Source organism: Pinus tabuliformis, chromosome 7, assembly GCF_031772625.1.
Source record: "Pinus tabuliformis cultivar Carrire ecotype Pingquan chromosome 7, CPIR1, whole genome shotgun sequence".
Taxonomy (NCBI): Eukaryota; Viridiplantae; Streptophyta; class Pinopsida; order Pinales; family Pinaceae; genus Pinus; species Pinus tabuliformis.
In genome coordinates, this window is record NC_142293.1 from 1894579901 (window position 1) to 1894600263 (window position 20363).

At 38.6% G+C, this 20363-nt stretch overlaps 1 protein-coding gene across 1 annotated transcript in view; it reads right to left on the reverse strand.

Moving 5' to 3' along the window:
• LOC149256035 (structural maintenance of chromosomes protein 4-like) overlaps positions 1-20363 on the reverse strand; it is a 217316-nt gene that overhangs the window by 151144 nt on the left and 45809 nt on the right. The window contains exons 2-8 of the mRNA XM_089457366.1: positions 12371-12460; positions 12133-12234; positions 11793-11969; positions 11538-11668; positions 3321-3399; positions 3069-3226; positions 2913-2988 (exon numbers count right to left, since the gene is read on the reverse strand). Coding sequence (XP_089313492.1) covers positions 2913-2988; positions 3069-3226; positions 3321-3399; positions 11538-11668; positions 11793-11969; positions 12133-12234; positions 12371-12460 — 813 coding nt within the window. The remainder of the gene's footprint in view (positions 1-2912; positions 2989-3068; positions 3227-3320; positions 3400-11537; positions 11669-11792; positions 11970-12132; positions 12235-12370; positions 12461-20363) is intronic.

Genomic DNA, 20363 nt, shown 5'->3' on the forward strand with positions numbered 1-20363 from the left:
TCAGAGTGACAGCGCCCGGTCCGAGCGTTGTCGTGCCAATCCGCGCGACAACAGGGAGGATACACAACAGTTGAAGGCGTATTTTCAACTGAAGGGACCTGAGTTTCAAGGCAGATATAGTGATTGTTTTGTGGTCCAATTCCCAGCATTGAAGGAGCTATAGAAGAGGTCAAAATTCCAGCTAGAGGAGAGCAGACTGTGAGTTAAAAATATCAGTTGAGAAATTAGTTGAATGAGGACCTCTGAGGCACTTCTTCAAGGGAAGAGATAAATTGAATCTTTTGTTGTTGTAAGAAATTTCCAAAAAGCAAATAAAATCCTCCTTGAAAACTGGTTTTCCCCTTGTGGGTTTTTCTAGCGTCTTAGACCAAAAATAATGTGTTATTTTTGAGAGTGTGTCCTAGCAATTATTTCATATATCAGCTGTGCTAAAATCTAAATAGTATAGTGGCTTATTGTTTCCAGTCAAATGCAAATTTAATATTTATATCAGTCACATGTTTATGATGGGTCTTGGGCGTTAAACCATGCAAAACTTAAAACTGGGTTGGGCTATAGCACTTGCATAATTTTCTATACCTCACTTGATCTCTTTCTCCTGGATGTTGAACCACTGCGATCTATTGAACCCTGGTCTTTTCCTCTCGGTGATCAGACATGCTGCTTGTGCTGAAAACTAACATGCAACTTACTCACTCCATCTCCTCTTATACTTTCGACCTCAACCCTAACATATCTCTCAACAGCTAAGATTAAATCGTGACAAAGGGATAAAATTAAATCATAATTTAACTTAAGAATTTCTAATTTTTCTCAAGTCCAACTTTAGAAAATACCTAAATAAATTAATATTCTGTTAAAGTGATTGTCTTGCGGGTCCGTTTGTAGCCTTAGCGCCTAGGCAAGTAGACCCCTTACTGCTCTACTCCAATCAACAACTTCATCAACCTTGCCAGATCTAGCTCACTTCAAGTTACTATTTTGAAGAACTTATCTTGTGGATTGCAAACATCTTGCTTGTCCAGGGCTTGTCTTTTTACATTTTAAACAATGTATGTAAAATGATCATTATGGGAGGGGAATTAAAGATGTGGTCATATTTAGAACTTACACATATGAGGGCATAGACTTTAAGTTTGTCTGATAACTTGATAAGTGATCTAATAATGAGGAATTTCATGTATTATTAATGCAAAGGTTATTAGTTAGTTATTTGAGAGCTACACAACGTAGCAATATTTTTTTACCATGTAATAAGACGTGTCATTTAATGAATGGGGGGATCCACTCTTTCTTATAGTGTGTATTCATGTCCAGATATGTCTATGTAAAAACAACACATTTCATATGTAACTCTTGTGAGAAAACACTAGGGTTTTGTGGCATTTCAAAACCCTAGTGCTACTTTGTGTATTTGTTGTGGACAAAATAGCTAGAGAAGATTGTGTATGTGTGGGATGCTAGACTAAGTGCCAAGAAGGACTTGCCAATGTAAATGATAGCTTGTTGAGGATACCTGGGTGGAGAAGCCAGCCTTGATTGGGAGTAAATACTATCAAGGACATGTCGATGGCTAGGTTTTCTTATGGTCTCCTTAGACAGGTTTTGGAGAGGTTTACTTTTATAATCTTGTATTGAGCTGTTGGTATGTACATGTACTTCATCTTCTATGTATATATGAAGTGTTCCAACTATCAAAATGTGTACTCGTATATTTGAATTCTTCTGTGTATATGAAGTGTTCCAACTGTCCAAATTTTTGCACTCATATGTTTGAATTTCAACTTATGTTATATCGATGATTGAGTAGTTTATAATGTTAGTTATCCTTGCTAATTTAACATCACATTGAGGAGAATTTGTTAGGTGATTCAACAAACATCTAGAAGCTATAAGGGCTGATGCTGTAATAGGGCATTTTCAGATCTAAATTACCTTGGAAACTATTCCCTAAGTGGTGAGTCATTGCTGCATTAAAGTACACTTCATGGGTATTTACTTTCTTAGTCTGCCTTATGATTAAGGTTGAAAAATGAGAAGTATTTTCCGCTCCAATTTAATATTACACATTTGTCTATATGGCTGAAAGTTCATAGGAAACATATCAGGGAAACCTAAAGGTTGAAGTGGAATCTCTGAATTCGCATTGTGCAACTGATTATCAAAATTTCTACACAATTGTCCAACAAACATAAAATGACCATTAATGAGAAATAACTATATGCTTAATCACTCATTTGCCAACTACATTCATAAAATTTGAAATTCAGTGAACTTTATACACCCCTGTACAAATTCATTCCAGTTCCCCAAATTAGTTCAGAGAATTCAAACTTAAAGGTCAAATAAATTCAGATTTAGTCCAATTAAATGCAATTCAGTCGATTTAAATTTGGACTAAGTTCTTTTGAATTCAGATTAATTCAAAATCCAGATTGCATATTTAATATTTCCCAAAATTAATTCCAAATTTTATCACATCGTTTGGCATGGCCAACTTTTTTCCAAACTTCATGATTGTATCATTGTCTAACACGAACACAAATTCGCCATCTTAGCCTATCTACAACAGACTATTAACAGACTAAAAGAAATAAACCTTCACAATACAAAGAAGTATCCAATACCTAAGTTATTGATAGAAATTAGTTGTATAATTCGGTATACCTATATATAAAATGTATTGAATATAGATGAGACTGAACTTTAAAGAAAAGCACAATCACATCAGAAGTTAAACCATAAGTACTTTTCTTTAGAACTGTTTGCTACAAGTCATTGTCTGTGTTCTAAGTTTAATATCACTGACAGTCAATAAGCATTGAACAAAGTGTAAGATTATACAGAAAGGTTGTGTCATGGTGACAACAAAGAAAAGGCAAGCAACGATCTTGTAATAGACAAGGCTGTACCTCTTGTCTCTTCAAATGTTTATTGTGGTTTGCCTCAAGCTCCTTCATTGCTTTTGAATTTTGTTTGAACTTTTCTCTGAAATGATCAAATGTCAAATTAAGGATCCCACAGACAAAAATTATGAAGAGCTTCAAAATGCACAGAAGGGAACCTACTTTTCCTCTTTAAGGTTTCCTTCTAGTTTCCTGACATTTTCTTGTAACTCAGCTACATGGGTATTGGCATCCTGTAAAGCAAGTTCACCAGCCTTCTCCTGCCATTTATATAGTTCTGCTTCCTTCATCATAAAAGCCTCCGCTTCATTCTTGGCACTCTGTTGATTTAAAAGAGTTTCAGCACTTCTTATAATTGGTTCAAACTGTAATGTGCCAATTTACAATGCAAATACCATTATTCAGATTCTTTACCTCCAAAGAGTCTTTCTCTTTTTCTGCTAATTTGACTCTTTGAACAATGCCTGATCTTTTTTCATTTAGGACTTCTAGTCTGGAAGATACAAAAACTGTTAGTGTTTGTCAAACAGCATAAAGTCAATAAACAACAAATAGGAGTACTGACAGCCTCAATATGTAAAACATTATTCAGAGTCAATCTAACCCACCCCTGCAATTAAAATATTTGCAAGTTTGGTAAATAACATATGAAAAAGGAGGGGGCAACTTGCACAGATACCATAGCCGGACAGTTACAATCAAATCTATCAAAAATGACTCAAAGCAACAAGCCCAATATTACGAGCAATAATGGGTAACAAAATATTACCAATTAAATTCACATTGAATTTCTCAAAATTCCACTACCAAAAAGAAACCAATTAAATTCACATTAAATTTCCAGGCCTTTCATTCTATTGGGTACTTTTTATAGAGGAGCTGAATAAGGGAGCCACGGTACTCCTCCATCAGGTCTTTCGCACTGCTTGGTTATCATCCTTAGGTTTCTAAAAAAAGGTGTTAGAATAGAATTGCACAATAAAGGGAAGCACTTTTAACTTTAGAGTAACATTAAATGAGGGAAGCACGGTACTCCTCCAATTAATGACGATTAGCACTCTTTGATTTGAGGGTGTTTATCATAAGTCATGCACAGCACTTGATATTTTTGCTTTCATTCATTTCAGGTGAGTGGCTGAGATCAATATTTGTCCATTGTAGCAACCATACCAGGCTATGATAAAAACCCAGATATGCTACTCATTATATCTTCTAAGAAAATATCCAATTAAATCAACGTGCAAAGATTCAAAAATTCTACAACAGAAATAATGGCCTCAAACATAATTAAGCAAAACAAGAGCTTGGGCTTATCTCCATCATGAGCAGAAATAGGCAATGTCACACCATGTTCAATCCATTCCTGCTCCACCCCACAGTAGATGTCGGGAGTTCCAATCTTACCCCCTAAACCTTGGCATCGCTACAGCTACTATGGCCTAAAAGCTCTGATAAAACAATCTCAATTCAAACCCAACCAAACAAATACTCCAACCTGAAAATAGTGGGAACTCACTCTCCCAATGACAGACAGATCTGAATTGTCACTGGCCTAACCACCAACAGCATATGGGTAAAGCAGCCTCTACCCTCTCAAATAGCTCAGCGCCAACTAACCATCTATGGCATACAACTCTAAGCCCTTGCTTAACCATGAAAGGATGGACCCCAATCCCCACAGCAAAGTGGGTAAACAATCAAATGGTGATATGGCAATCAAGAAACCCAGTGTAGGCAAACTATGTCAACAGGAAGATTCCTCGACTAATCCCTCAAAAGTTAAAACCATACCAGCATGAATCTACTCTCAAGAATGAGTGCCAATATTACCAGCAAAGACATAATTCTCTAGTATGATGGAACAAACAAACAACATAACCCTACACACATCAAACGTATAACAAAATCACTCTATTACCAATGTCATAGCCTCTCCCCAAAATCACAACAATGGGAATATTTATATCCTTATGGATGACTCTTTAAAGACCCCTCAAGAGGAGGTTGTGGTAAGGAACCAAGACCTAGCCCATAGCTAATGGCAATTAAAATCCCCTCCCTGCAAGATATCATTAGAAACAAAATTCATAAGGGGCATAAGAGAATTATGATCAACCTATACATTTAGTGCTCATATCTAGTCATTTAGAAACATCTGTTAAAAATACCTTTCATGAAAAGCTCAATTGACAATGACTCTATGCTAGATTAGATTAGATTAGACTCAATTTACGAAATCTACACAGAGCGTGTCATGTATAACCTTTTATCTTTGTCCTATTATGTTCCACTCTATCCCTCAAACAATCCTTTAGGAAAGTCCCACTAGACCTGCGTCCATGAGTGTCTCCCACCTTCCAAGTATCATCCCCTTCTTATAACATTCCTAATTATATCATCCATCCATCACTCAGTCCCTTTGGGCCATGTCCTATCCTCTCGACAACCTTCTCACCTACTCCATATTCACCTCCTTTGATCTATCCTCTAGTAGGTCTCTAAAAAGCAATCCACTTGCAAACCCTCAACACAACATCTCCTAATTTGCTTTTCAATTACAATGTCTTGACCCAATTTGATCTATGCACATCCATTTTCTTTTAATCCTTATATTCATCCTTTTTTCACTTATCAACCTTAGAGTTCTATTTCATGTCCCACATCATATCTCCAAGGATAACTTCTAGCTTGTCAACTCATTATCCCACTCAAATTACTTTCCCAAACCTCTATCCATAAAGACCTCAACAAGCATCGACCTCTCTAGGTCTTGCAATGGCCTTCCTCTAACATCCCTTCAACACTTTCCTATTTACCCTCCAACCTATTCATTGATGTCCTATCCCAAACCTATTCAACAATGCTTGTACATAATGATCTTTGCCTTCACCTTGCACATTAGAAACTTGCAAGTCTTACACAAGAAGAGCAACATTGCATCCATCCAACCCTATTATGGCCCATTTTTCATTGGTTGGATGATCATGCTTGTCGATTTAGTGGTCTTCTTGCTTGTGTTTACCTTGCTGATCACCCCTTGGTTACATCTGTGATGATTCTAGACCATGTTATCTCATTTAGGTCTTGTTGATATGATTATCTTAGATATTGGTGATGGCTCTAGACCCCCAAGGACTAGATGATGATGCTAGGAGGTAAATGTTACATGAAATTGTAAGAGTTTGCAAATGAGCTTTGCATGGCATGTCAATGTGATGATGTTAGTTTGTCACTAAGATGGGGTTTTCTATATGAAGAATTTCAACCATTAGCTGACTAATGTCCTTATGATCCCAATCACATAAGTAGATTGTTGAATTTAATTAAGGTTAAAATAAATTTTAGACTATAACATCAATCGCATAATAGCTAGAAATTGAATAGTGAAAGGATAAAAATTAACTTCACACATACACAATTAATTACTCCCTAACATCAACTTTTCATTCCACTGAAAACTTACAAGGAAGTCTCCACACACCACCCACAAGAACAATATTGCACAAGTACAAAAATCACTTCGAATTTGAGCTTCTATAGGGCACCTGAGAGGTACACCTACTGGAAAAAAACAAAAACAATAGTTCTATATTGCACGGGTTGTATGACAACCCTACAACCCTATTGTATGGATTCCATAAGATTCATAGGTAAATGTTCATATGGATGTATAGAGATGTTTTGTATAATTACACAAAAATTTGCAATGCCCAGAAACACCTATTTTCTAGTTGCCTACAATCTCCCATACACTTAACCTACTCAATCGCTCCTATGCAATCAAAGCCTCTACCTTGCCCTCTCTTTATACGTTTAGCAAAGAATATATTTTTAAGATTACTCCTAATCTAACACATGCATGAAATACACTTTTACACTCAATAGTTAAATATAAGACTTTCATTCTTTTACTAAAGTGAATTACAAAATAGAATCACTTTGTCAAAAATAGAACTATTTTTCGAAAAATATCTCTAACTACTTACACATATGTTCATACTAAACATGTGCAAGTGTTCCTATCTAAACTATAGCTCTCAACACTCCCTATTAGCGAATAAGGAATTCTAAAGTAATCCAAGTCCATCTCAAAAAGTCTCAAACTTCCATTTTTCCAAGGGCTTGGAAGTGAGCTACTGATCTACGGGAATATACTGAAGATATATCGCTCTCATCTATATCCCATATCGTATGAAACAATTACTGCTCTTTGTGGAACAAAATACTATGGAAGTATGCTTCTTACTAAACCAAGATATTCTTGATGAGAGTAGCTCAGGTAGAGGCTTCCACACATGCCTGAACATCTACGTGTGTGGAAGTCTCCTAATTGAACTTTTATCCTTAGCAATTACTTTAATAATTGACCTTTATAAGATAAATTAAGTTTATCTAATGAAATGCAAAGGTCATTTGCATTAGTGAATTGTTGATTTGGGGTAGCATCGGATGTGCTCAAGCCACGAAATTTGGTGGAGAGGTTGGGGCACATGAGATCTCCAATACCCAAAAAGGGTTTGGGTAGATTCTAAACAGATCAGAAGATATTATAATAATTAATATTTTTAATGAAGTCCCTAAGTCTAAACTTAGGGAAAATAAAATATTAATATGTATTAATATGAATTTGTGTTAGAATGGTCCAAAAGACATGGATCAAACCAAATCTAATCTTAGCCGTTGATTGGGGACTTAATCTCGGGCGTTGATATGTCAACAGGAAAAGTATAAGAGGAGGCTTGAGGGTCACCTGGAGAACACACTGAGGAAGACCAGTTAGTTCAATTTCTGGAGCGGGTTTGCTGAGAAATTGAACTAGTGGTCTAGAGAGCAATCAGGAGGCAACAAGTATGGAACAGAGAGATGGGAGATCAGCACAGAGGCAGAGGAGGCAGACGCAGGGCCAGAGGAAGCCACGCAAAGGCAGCAGAGACTGCGCAGAGCCAACAAGGCATGCATCATCCACGCAGAGGCTGCAGGAGTGACACAGAAGGCCAGAGAGGTTGCGCAGAGCCTCAGTAGGCTGACGTAGAGGTCAATAGGGCCTAAACAGGGTTCAGAAGAAGTGCTGGAAATTTTTCTATCTGTGGGTAAGCCAGTTTGGCACCCTGTTGTACTAGAAAATTGCTGAATAATAAAATCCTCCCTTGTTGCACCGTTTTTCCCACATTGGGTTTTTCCGGGGACATTAGTCCAGAATAATTGTGTCAATGTGTGCATATGTTTGTTTTTGTATCACTGTGTGATATCTACAACAATATTTATTTTAATGTTTTTTGAAGTAATTTCATGAATAACTTATGATGAAATAAGTAGGAAAAGTAAATCAGTTGTTGCAGTGATAGAATGTTCACATGAATTAGATGATTCGTAATCATTAATCTCAAGTGATGTTGAGATATAATCTCAATCATCAATCACTTTGGAGATTAGAGTTGCGGATTCAGCCAATAACTCAAAATTATAAAAGAAAGGTTAGGCTAAGGGAGAAGACACATCTTCAGCACAAGACACAGTGAGAATGAGATTCCATCAATTGGTTGAAGGACTTTCATCCAAGTGTGCAGGGTTCAAAGAAGAGTGCACGCAGCAGAAGGGGAACGATTTAGGCCAGCCAACATATCAAAGGACAGATCAAGTGTTTGATCAATTAGATCAATTCCAAGTTACTGTTGTGCGTGTATTAGAGGGGCATTATTCTAGTATGGGAGCCCTTGTATGTTGTAGATTCTTATTTTGATGAAACAGCAAATTTGAAAGACAAAAATCTTGTGAGTATATGTTTGAGATTGTTGTGATTAATTTGCTTCTACTATTATATTTGCTTTGTGTTGAAATCTCATTCTGTTTTTATTCAATATATCTCCATAATAAAAAATTTACTTCAAGTAGTAATCAGCCAAGTTTGTTGGGGTTAGAAAATCAACATATACCATCGTCAATGCTAAGATAAAGCAACAACCCAAGTGCTGTTGTTATATTCTACACTATCTATCCAATCTGAATCTAAATAACCTTGAAACATCACTTCACCATCTCCATGATATCTTAGACCATACTCCACTATGCCCCTCAAATACCTGAACACATGCATTGTTGCTACATAATGTTGTTGCGTTGTCTTCACCATGACTTGACTCAAGGTATTCACTACAAAACAAGCATGGGATTCTTTCCCTTTTACTTTAAAGTCCCAAGATTGCTCTATGTACGCTTCCTCCTAAACTATCACATTAACGATAGGTGTCCTCACATCCATCTAATATATCCTGCACCAATAAAAAGTGTCTAGCGACTAAAACAAATATCTACTTGTAGTCCAATCCCTTTTTGTGGGAGAAAAATCTCACCACAACCTCACTTTGACCTTTTCAAAGTTGCCTTTGTAGCATGCTTGATCTTCCAGAACCATCTAGAACTCACAACAAACTTCCCCTTTAGTCTTGGCACTATGACACCAACAACATTCTTCATGATGGAGGTGTGCTCCTCCATATCCCACAATATCAACTAGTCTATTACTTCCTAAACGTTAAGACTCGGAATCTAGCATGTTGCTCATCAATGCCATCCAAAATATCTTCCTTAAAGGTCTGCTCTATTTAGATGTCCTCTGAGATATTTCAACATGCTCGTAAGCATATCTCAATATCCAAGTGAACCGTCGTGGTCTCTAACAAAAGTGCAAGGGGTTATCATCTCCCCTTCTCCGCCTAAAATTTATTGTACCGCTTTCATAAACATTGGTGATCCAAGCTCAACCTTCAAGCATACTTGTTCCTCATCCTTTGTCGGTAGGTATAAAATCTCCTTAGACATATGCTTGTTGCTAGGGAAAGTAGCCTTGGCATGCTTGCCAAGCATGCATGCTCTACATACACCATGCTACTCAAAACAAAACATTGGAAGACTTGTGGCTATCTCACTCAAAATATGCAATGCCTTATGATGCAAGTGATACATCCTATTGTGCAACAACTTATGAAATGTTATAAACAGAAACAAAATAATAATATAATAAAAAATTAATAAGTTAATTAGTAATGAAAAGTAAAAGGGAACATGCCACTTCGCTTTGTGACCTGTCAATTTTATCAAAGAGGCTACACTATCAACATTCTTATCAATCAATTTATTACATATCTACAAGAAATTCTAGCTCCTAGAACAACCAAGAATTGTTTGTTACATTGGTATCAAAGCCAAGCCAGTGATGCAACAATAAGAAATTACATACTTACACAGTCAAGAAGGACTCGAACACATTTAGTAGTGAATCAAAGAAAGAAAACAATTGTCATGTGCAAAAAAGTTGTATCCAGGACATAGATGTGAAGACATGCCATTATAATACCATAAAATAGTGGATGGAAAGCAAGTACATAAGTCAAATGATGAAATCACTGTCACTATACATACAACCACCTTGTTGTAGCACCTTAGGGCTTCCCAACCATCCTTAAAACACTCAATCCGCGTACAATCTTCTTTACAGGTGTGTTCTACTGTGACTATCTCCTATAGCCCACGGTCCTCACACAGGCCACTCAGTCTGCACTTATTACCTTCAAGTGGGCAATTGTAAACCTTAACAGCACACAGCCCACAAATATCTTCTCTCAACCAAATCGTGTAGACCTTTTACAGCCTCGACTTGCTTCCTTCTAATGTGACTTGAACAAAATAAGTCTTCTCTGCCCTTGCCCAAACCTCGGCCTACTGCTCATTGTTGTAGCTTATACCTAGCCACAGGTCTAGACCTTCCATAAGGTCCAATCCTCCTTTTCCTTGCCTACGGATGATTGCATAGACCTAACCAAACCTGCCCATTTACCTTTTAGCTGCGGTCTGCATCCTCTAAGTTGTCAACCTCCTAATAACAACCAAAAAGACAGAGTCAGCCCTCTTTGTGGGGCTCGGCCCCTACACGACTACCTTATCAGTCAACTGGCCCTCCTTAGTGCACAATTCCTTCTTTCCTTGATTGTGGTTTTGTCCCTCAAACCAACAACTAGCTTCCTCTACCTTCAATGGCTTATCCTTCAGCCTTTGCACTAACTTATTTGCCCCATGAACTAATTTACTCACCTTCAAGAGTACCATGTTGCTCCTTTGCAGGTCTACAGTTTCCTCAACAAATCAGAACCCCAATCAAGAAGAAAAATCTGTTGTTCTCCTCTCCAAAAAAAATCTCAAGCCTCAACATTGGCTTCTAATATATCCATTTTCAAAAGATGCAATACCATGGATCTATACCATGGGTTATCTATCAAAATACCATGGGTCTATGGGTAGAAAGCCCCATCATTTAGCTCATACACATACAATCACTTCTATGAGTGTTTTCGTCTTACATACCCAGCACCAACGGCATGTGAAAGTACCTCCCAATGCTACCAAATTTAAACAGAACCAAGATTGATTATTTAATAGGTTTTTTGTTTAGTTCCCACTCTTGCATGCAACAAGGAAACAATTTCCTTTTAGTTTCATACATCAAAAACATACCCTTTTCACCAGAAATTCAACCTTACAGTTAGTTAAGAAACCTATATGTTGTTGTTTGTTAAAGTGCTTTCAACTTTTTCACTATTGAAAATACATGTGCAACAAGAAGAAATTGTGACTCACTCTTTGCTGGCCTCCTCAATCTTTTCAACGTATTGATTAGACCCAATAATATCTTCCAAGTACTCCAAGAAACCTTCATCATGAGGTCCTTGTGACTTGGGCTTCATCAATGATATTTGCTCGACTTCACCCTATAAAGTGATACAAATACATATTATCACTATATCCAAAAACAGGTCATTTTATTTACATATAGTAGTTCAAGATATAAATTTAAGGAAAAAAAATGTATACTCTTGGTTTAAGGAATGAGACCTGCAGAATGAGAAAACGATTGTTATCCAAGTCAACTCCTTTTGATCTCAATTTCTTTGTCACTTCAGTGAAATTACTGCCCCGATTGTTTATATAATATTTGGAGGAATTGTCTCGGAAAGCAACACGGGTGACAACAAAATCACTTCCCTTAACAGGTTCATAATTTTCACCATCCTGCAATAAACACACATGCTAAGTTATGATCATTGAAGTATGATTTAACTTCCAGTTACAGAATAAGAAACACAGAAATAAACTGCCTACTGTAGAACTTTTATAGAATATCAATAAGTAAAATATTGTAGATGTGCATCCAAAGCTCATCCCACTGAAGTACCAAATCAGTTATTTCCTGGAAGTGCACGGATACACTTGCTTTCTCAAGGTTCTGATGATTACTGGAGTTATGAATGAGTTCGGATACTTTATTCAAACGCATCTGGAACAAGAACAATTAATAAGTCCAAATTGACACAAGCGTTATGAAGAAATGAAATGCATTAAGGTAACAGCATAACCAATTAAATAAATTTTCGAGTGAAATGAATTTCAAGGGCAACAGTTCCATAGCTTACCTGCTTAGCACGCTTGCCAAAAACAAAGAGCATTGCATCAATTACATTGCTTTTACCACTACCATTTGGGCCCACCACAGCTGAGAAACTCTGTCACAATTATTAAAAGTATTTTAGTGTGCAATATACAAAAAAAATATTCTATTGAAGGACGCCTTCTCAAACCCCTGAAAGAATAGACCATTCCTGCTGCAAATAATGTCATCAAACAAGTACATAAATATTTATTGCAAGGAGTTAGTAAGCAGAAGCGAAAAGATATAATCATTAAAAAGAATATAAGCATATTCTGAAGATCACTGGGAATTTGATTTTGTCATGCCTGGACTGCAAGTGCAATGTCATTATAAGTCCAATTCATGAATTCCAAATAACAACTCAACCTTCAAATATTCAACTGCTAACTCTTTGGTTAACCATGAACCAAATAACATGAGCCATAACTTTTCCAACTTGTTTAGTGAGTTCAGCTAAACTTGAAAGGACCTATGAAAGCTTGTTTTATTGGACTTTACCTATCCTGGAAAAGATCAAATGTTGACTCAGATCTTGGTACTTGACCTCGCACAGACAAAAAGCTCAATTTATTCATGAAAAGACAACAATAAAGACCCCACAACCTCCAAGGAAACCAACAAAAATGACTTGCTTCCCAAGCAAGTCCCTTACAAAGAACCTCTCCTTAAAGATCCCCCTAAAAAGGATCCTCCGAAGAAAGTCAATCCCAATAAGGATCCTCAAAAGAAAGAGACTATCAAAAAGGATAAAGGTAAAGAGATTGGACTTGATATCGATATGTAGACTTCCGTAGGGAAGATGATTGTACAAGTTCCATTAAAGGAGATTGTAAAGCTTCCCCGACAACAATGGCAAGTCAAGAAATCCCTAGGTTTTGAAGAGGAAGAATTACCCGAAGCATTGCAAAATATCCACCTTCCTGATCTAAACCCAGGACATGAGCCATTCATGCTTACCTTAGCCATAAATGACCTTCTCTTACATAATTGCATGTTAGACTCAAGGGCTTCCGCAAACATCATGCCATTAAAAGTCATGGAGCAATTGGGTCTTAGCATCACTCAAAGGTATAAAAGTGTGTGTGGTTTTAACTCCAAACCTGTGGAAGTAGAGGGCCTCATAAAGGATCTTAAGGTTTCTTTGGCTATGAACCCCGATATATCATTACTTATGGATGTTGTGGTCATAGATATCCTTGATGTTTGGGGGATGTTGTTATCAAGGAAATGGGGAGCTACTATCGTGCCTTGCAAGTCATCTTCAAATGGACTTGTCATATTTCACTATTCTGCAATCTGATGTAACCCCCTTCATTCTTTATAGAGAACTTGCCTACCCTACTAATGTGGTCAAACCAGGACCAACCCCTTATTACAAGACACATGAGATTGAGAAGCCTCCTCCTATTCTCCCTTCACAAGAAGTTTGTATTCTCAAACGAGCAAATCACAAAGCAAACAAAAAGTGGAAGCCCAAAAGAGAATACACAGTTGGGAATGTGGTCTTCGTAGATAAAAATCCAATACCCGTCAAGTTTCATGGGAAAGTCGAGGAAGATTATTAGTACAATACAAACTTAACAACGAACTTTAGTCGCAACCAATCAAGTTGACTCATATTACCCCTTTCCTTGATAGTTGACATTGTATTATATGCATGTTAGAGTAGGATCCATTGCATGCTTATTTCCTCATTAGAACTAACATCATATGTTATTTTCATAATATATTAGTTGCATTTAGATTAAAATTTGCATTTTTATTTTCTTGTTGATTTTTTATGGCCTAATACTAAGAATGGGTGATCATAGGACACCACAAAAAATGTCTTTGATATGTGCAGGTAATAGGTCCGTGGTACCAAAAAATTGTTGGTGTTATTATGACCTCCCACTCGAGTAGCTTCATGCACCTCTCTAAGAGCTCATGTCCCAGTTGAAGCCAGATGTTACCCACCACCTATGGGTAGGGTATCTAAGAGAAAAAAAAATCTCCTAGATGGTCCTCAATTGGCAGCCAACAACCCGTTGCAGCCACCAGATAGCTCGATGTGCCATTATCTCCACCACCATGTGGACCCTTGTTAAAATTGGCAACTAGGGCCAAACTCCATGTGGATCACCTTATTTATGGCTATTGATATTTTTCCTATATTCCTCTCATCGAGAGGTGTAGGATTGCTCTAAAGATCATCCGATTCCGATAGGTATTTATGGAGATATGAATTTATTTTGATTATGGACAAATTGTCAAGGTCGACAAGCAAACTTATGTAGGGCTCAGAAGCCCAATATTCATGTCTATTCAACCTCAACGTTTGCATATAAATACAAGGAACATTCTCCTCATTTGGACAATTCAATTCACTCGTCTTCTCTCTCTCTCCTATGCATAAAAGGAGCCCCTCTCTCTCTCACACATGTGGCTAAAAGGAAAATGTCCTAGGGCAAGGAAGACGCAAAATGAAGGACGCTAGGGCAACAAGTCATCTATTTGACCAGCGTTGACCAAGCGTTGACCTTCCAGAAGTGCGGATTGGGTGTGGTTGCTTCTCCTAGGCAAGCAGCAATTTTTGGCACGAAAATCAAGGTGATCTGACCTCTGGTTTGACCGGTGTTGACTGCCCCAGTTTAGGGCTGCAAGTTGATTTCCGAAATCTGCAAATTGATTGAACTTTTGGGGTTTTTCAAGGGTTGTTTCTTCAAGTTGTTCGAGGACAAGTTGACCGAAAATTGACCAAGTATTTTAGAGGTCAATTTCAACTAGTTTGACCAAGTTTTACTTTTCTGATCTAGGGTTTGTTGTCACTGATATAAAATTACAGAATTCAGATTTTGTACTATTTTTCTCTGCTGAACTACTGAAGATAAAAGAAGATTTGATTAAAGGGTTTCCCCACATTGGGGTTTGTCCCTGGCTAGCCGCCACATCTTGTGTCTCTTGTCTTGGCTTGTTTTCTGTTGATCATTTAATGTTCTATCTGCACTTTACTTAATGTATATGTTATTGCTAATTTGTGGCTAATAAGAAGAAAAATAAGTAAATTGCTCTAAGCATAGAACATACCATAATTTAAGATGGTATCAAAGCTGAGGTGAAGAAAAAGCCCAAGCAAGAGCAAGAGCAATCACCGAAGAGAAGGTTGGCAAGGCTATCTTAAAAGGAAATCATGGGGTCCTCAACACACTTCCCTGCTGAAGACAAACTCCGTGAGAAGTCTGACTATCACGGATGGAAGATGTCTCTCGATCTAACATTAGAAGAGCAAGAAGTGTTGGACCATGTGAGAGGCGGGATTGTTGAGCCTCCATCAAATGCATCCACTGCTGCTAGGAACAAATGGACCAAGGGAGAAGTCAAAGCAAGGAAGATCATCCAGGACTCTATTGACAAGCGCTTGGTGGCCTATGTTTCCGAGTTGAACACCTCCAAGGAAATCTACGATAGACTGGTGAGTTTATTTAAAGTTAATGATGCAAATCAAGTCTTGTTTCTTAGAAATAAGTTGAAGGAATCAAGAAGGGCAAAGATGAGAGTATGCAAACATATTTCTTAAGGATCACCGAGATCAAGAACGATCTCCTATCTATTGGGGAAGTAATTCTTGACAAGGAAATGACATTCACAACTCTTGCAGGACTGCCATCCGAATGGTATATATTCAAGACTACTCTTCTCAACAATAATGTAATCCCTGGATTTGAGGAATTAATGGCCAGATGCATTCAAGAAGAAACGACGATGGAAGAGAAAGAAATGCTCATACTTAAAGGTCATCCCTCTGCCTTTTCTTCTCATACTAAAAGAAGAAACAATTCCAAAGCAAGGAAAGGCTGGACCAAAGGGTGGAAGAAAAGGACGATGTTACAATTGCAATAAAACGGGTCACTATGCAAGGGAGTGCCCTTATAAAAGGGACTCACACCGGGACAATGATCCAAATCCCTCTCAAGGCAATCAAAGGAATGGCAGGTCAAATGGCAGAGGTAAAAGAAGTGTCAGAAATCAAGGAGGACAACCATTCAAGAAGGCAAGAAATTCCAAGTATGAATCTAACATTGTTAACAATAAGCAAGATGAATATTATCTACCAACAGCTTTATCTACCACTGCTCCCCCGAACTCGCTGGGAAATTGGCTTATTGATAGTGGTGCCTCAAAGCACTTCACTAGTTACAAAGAAGCTCTCTATAATCTGATAGAGAAGGAAACCAACCTAGAAATTGTTGTTGGAAATAATTCAAAATATCCCGTGAAAGGTGTAGCAAATGTCACTCTTCAATTGAATCAGGGTAATACCATCCACTTACAAGATGTATTATATGTACTTGATCTCAAAAAGAACCTAGTGTCCATTTCGGCAATGGAAGACAAAGGCTACAAGGTGGCCTTCAGCGATGGCAAGGTACGTGTATGAAAAAAGAACTTTAAAGATGTTTTTACTCTTGGGTTTCGAGTTGATCCATTATATCAGGTCGGTGGAAGTCCGTTGGGTGTCATGTCCTGTGACACATCTCTTCAGTCCGAACTATGGCATCAGAGCTTTGCTCACCTTCATTATAAAGCTCTACCCGATGTAATAAAAATGGTGACCGAGATGCCCGAGTTCAGATTAGAACAAGAAGCTGTATGTCCAAGATGTGCTGAAGGGAAGCTCAAAAGGGGACCATTCCCCTCAAGCCAAAGCAAGACCTCCAATATATTGCAGTTGGTTCACTCAGACATATCCGGTATGATGCCTGTGAACTCCTTAGTAGGATATTTATATTACCTCACATTTACAGATGATTATTCTCGCAAGACTTGGATATACTTCTTGAAAAAGAAGGATGAAGTGTTCTTTTGGTTTCGGCACTTCAAAGCCTTGATCGAGAATCAAATCGAAAAGAAGATCAAGATCTTAAGGACTAATAATGGGACTGAATATGAATCCAATGAGTTTCATGACTTTTGCAAAGAGGCTGGCATTAAGAGGGAGACTACTACACCATACACTCTTGAATAGAATAGTGTGGCAGAAAGGAAGAATCAAACAATTGTGGAAGTTGTCCGTGTAATGCTCCATGATCAAAGACCTCTGAAGTTTCTATGCACCAAAGCTGCAAATACCGTCGTATATGTACAAAACCGATGCCCTCATCAAGCATTGGGTTCCAAGACTCCCAAATAAATGTTCACTAGTAAGAAACCTGACGTATCTCATTTTAGAATTTTTGGAAGCCCTGTAAATTTTCATGTGCCTAAAGAAAAAAGGAATAAATTGGATGCATTTGGAAAGAAAGGAATCTTCGTGGGCTATAGCAAAAATACTAAGGGCTATAGAATCTATGTAGCTGGTCAAAGGGAAGTTGAGATCAGTCATGATATCACCTTTGACGAAGATATGGCTCTTAGCAAGGTAGACAATCTTCCTACTTTAAGGGGATCTAAAGAAGCTGACACCGGGGAACCAAATGAAAAAGAAGATGAGATGATGCCCGATGTGGAAGAACCTATGGATCCTATTGATCCTCCTCTGCAAGAGCCTTCCTCTTCTAGGAAGAGGCCTTCATGGCTTAGGGGGACACTTGAGGATGTTGAAGGACACATTGCACCCCGAGGAACCTTCCGTGAAAGTAAGAAGTCGAACAGGTATCAGGGATACCTGACCATCATGAGCACGATCATCCAAAATGAGCCTTCATCATTCACAGATGTCGTCAAGCATCATGGAAGGATGCTATGACCTAGGAATATGAGTCCATTATGAAAAATGATGTTCGGGATGTGGTCCCTAGACCCCGGGACAAAGTAGTTGTCACTTCAAAATGGCTTTACAAGATAAAGCATGCAGTTGATGGAAGTGCGGAAAAGTATAAGGCTCGTTTTGTCGCTCGTGACTTCTCCCAGAAGGAAGGTATAGACTATGACGAGATATTTGCACCTTTTGCCGGATATACCACCATCCGCTCGATCATAGCCCTTGCTGCTTCGCAAGGATGGAACCTACATCAGATGGATGTCAAGACTGCGTTCTTACATGGTTCGATCAAAGAGGAGGTCTATGTGGAGCAACCCGAAGGATTTGAGATTTATGATCGAGAATATCATGTGTGCGGGTTGAAGAAGGCCCTCTATGGGCTGAAGCAAGCACCCCGAGCATGGTATAAGAGGATCGATATCTACTTGATGAAGCTGGGATTCACTACAAGTGAAGCTGACTCTAACCTTTACTTTAAGGTTATAGATGACAAGCCTCTCATACTAGTGCTATATGTTGATAACCTTTTTCTAACAAATGCAGACCCTCTCATTCACAAATGTAAGAGGGAGTTGGCTTCTGAGTTCGAGATAAAAGACCTAGGACTTATGCACTATTTCCTAGGACTGGAAGTCTGGCAGAAACCAAGGGAGATTTTCCTATCTCAAGGAAAATATGTGGTGAAGATATTGGAGAGATTCGGCATGGTGGACTGCAAGCTCGTAACTACCCCGATGGAGCTTGACTTCAAGAAGTTAAGTGGTAGTGCTACCGGACCTGTTTTACGAAATGCTACCGAGTATCGTCAACTCGTCGGAGCATTAATGTTCTTGGTGAACTCTCGTCCGGATATATGCTTTGCAGTCAACAGATTGAGTCAACATATGGTTGAGCCTCACCACTCACATTGGATTGGTGCCAAGAATATATTGAGATATCTTCATGGCACAATTACTCATGGGTTGAGATACATTGTCGGAGATGTGAGACTACTTGGGTATACTGATGTTGATTGGGCAAGCAGTGTGGTGGACCGAAAGATCACTTTCGGGTGTTGTTTCTCTTTGGGATTTGCCTCGATATCCTGGATGAGCAAGAAGCGCAAGTCGGTGGCTTTCGGCACCGCCGAGGCAGAGTACATTGTTGCTAGCATGGCCTCCTGTGAAGCATTCTGGTTGCAAAAGCTCTTCAATGAGTTGTTTGAATTTACATTGGATACCACCGTGATTCTGTGTGACAGCCAAAGCGGGACCCGTTTATCAAAGAATCTTGTATTTCATGATCGGTCCAAACATATCGATATCAAGTACCACTATATTTGAGATATGGTGCAGCAAGGAGCAATAAGGCTCCAACATATCGATACAAATGAACAGGTCACCGACATTTAGAAAAAGCCCCTAGGAAAGCTCAAATTCCTCACTTTCCAAGAACGACTTGGTGTTGTTTAGAGACCCTCTTATGAGGGTCGAGTATGATGTATTGAGCTCTGGGAGCTCCAAGGGGGCACAGGGTACTTCTTGGAGCGACATGTGACCACAGGGCGACTCACCATCCCCTGGTGGTGCACTATGTATAGGGTAAAGGTTCAACCTTCCCTTGTGACACCCTGTGGCGACTGTGGAACAGGATGATTAGTTTTCCTATGGGCCAAGATGATTCGTTCTCCGTGGTGACTGTGGAGCAGGATGATTAGTTCTCCTGTAGGCCAGGATGATTAGTTCTTTGTGGCATCCACTAGACAGGATGATTCGTTCTCCTGTGGACAGGATGATTAGTTCTCCTATCGAGGCATCCTACCCATGCAGTCTGGGACTCATGGGAAGTACCTCTCATCTGATCAATGAGCAGGGAAATGAGGATAGGGACCATAGTAGTACTATCGATGCACGCATCGTTGTATCTACCGTACTCCGCTAGGATGACATCCATTGATCTGAGATCAATGATACTGATCTAGGATCAATGATACTGATCTGGGATCAGTGAGAGTGGTTCACACTCTGACCCTGACTTCGGGTCAATGGAGGATGGTATGATACATCCTCGATCATTTCTTCTTCTTCATAGTTCGAGCAGAGCAGAGTAGTGTCAATCTGTACAGGACAATGCATTTGATGGATGGATGGCAGCGACAGTCTAACAGATTGCAGATAAAGTTCTCCCTAGTTGAGAGGGAGTGTTAAAATTGGCAACTAGGGCCAAACTCCATGTAGATCACCTTATTTATGGCTTC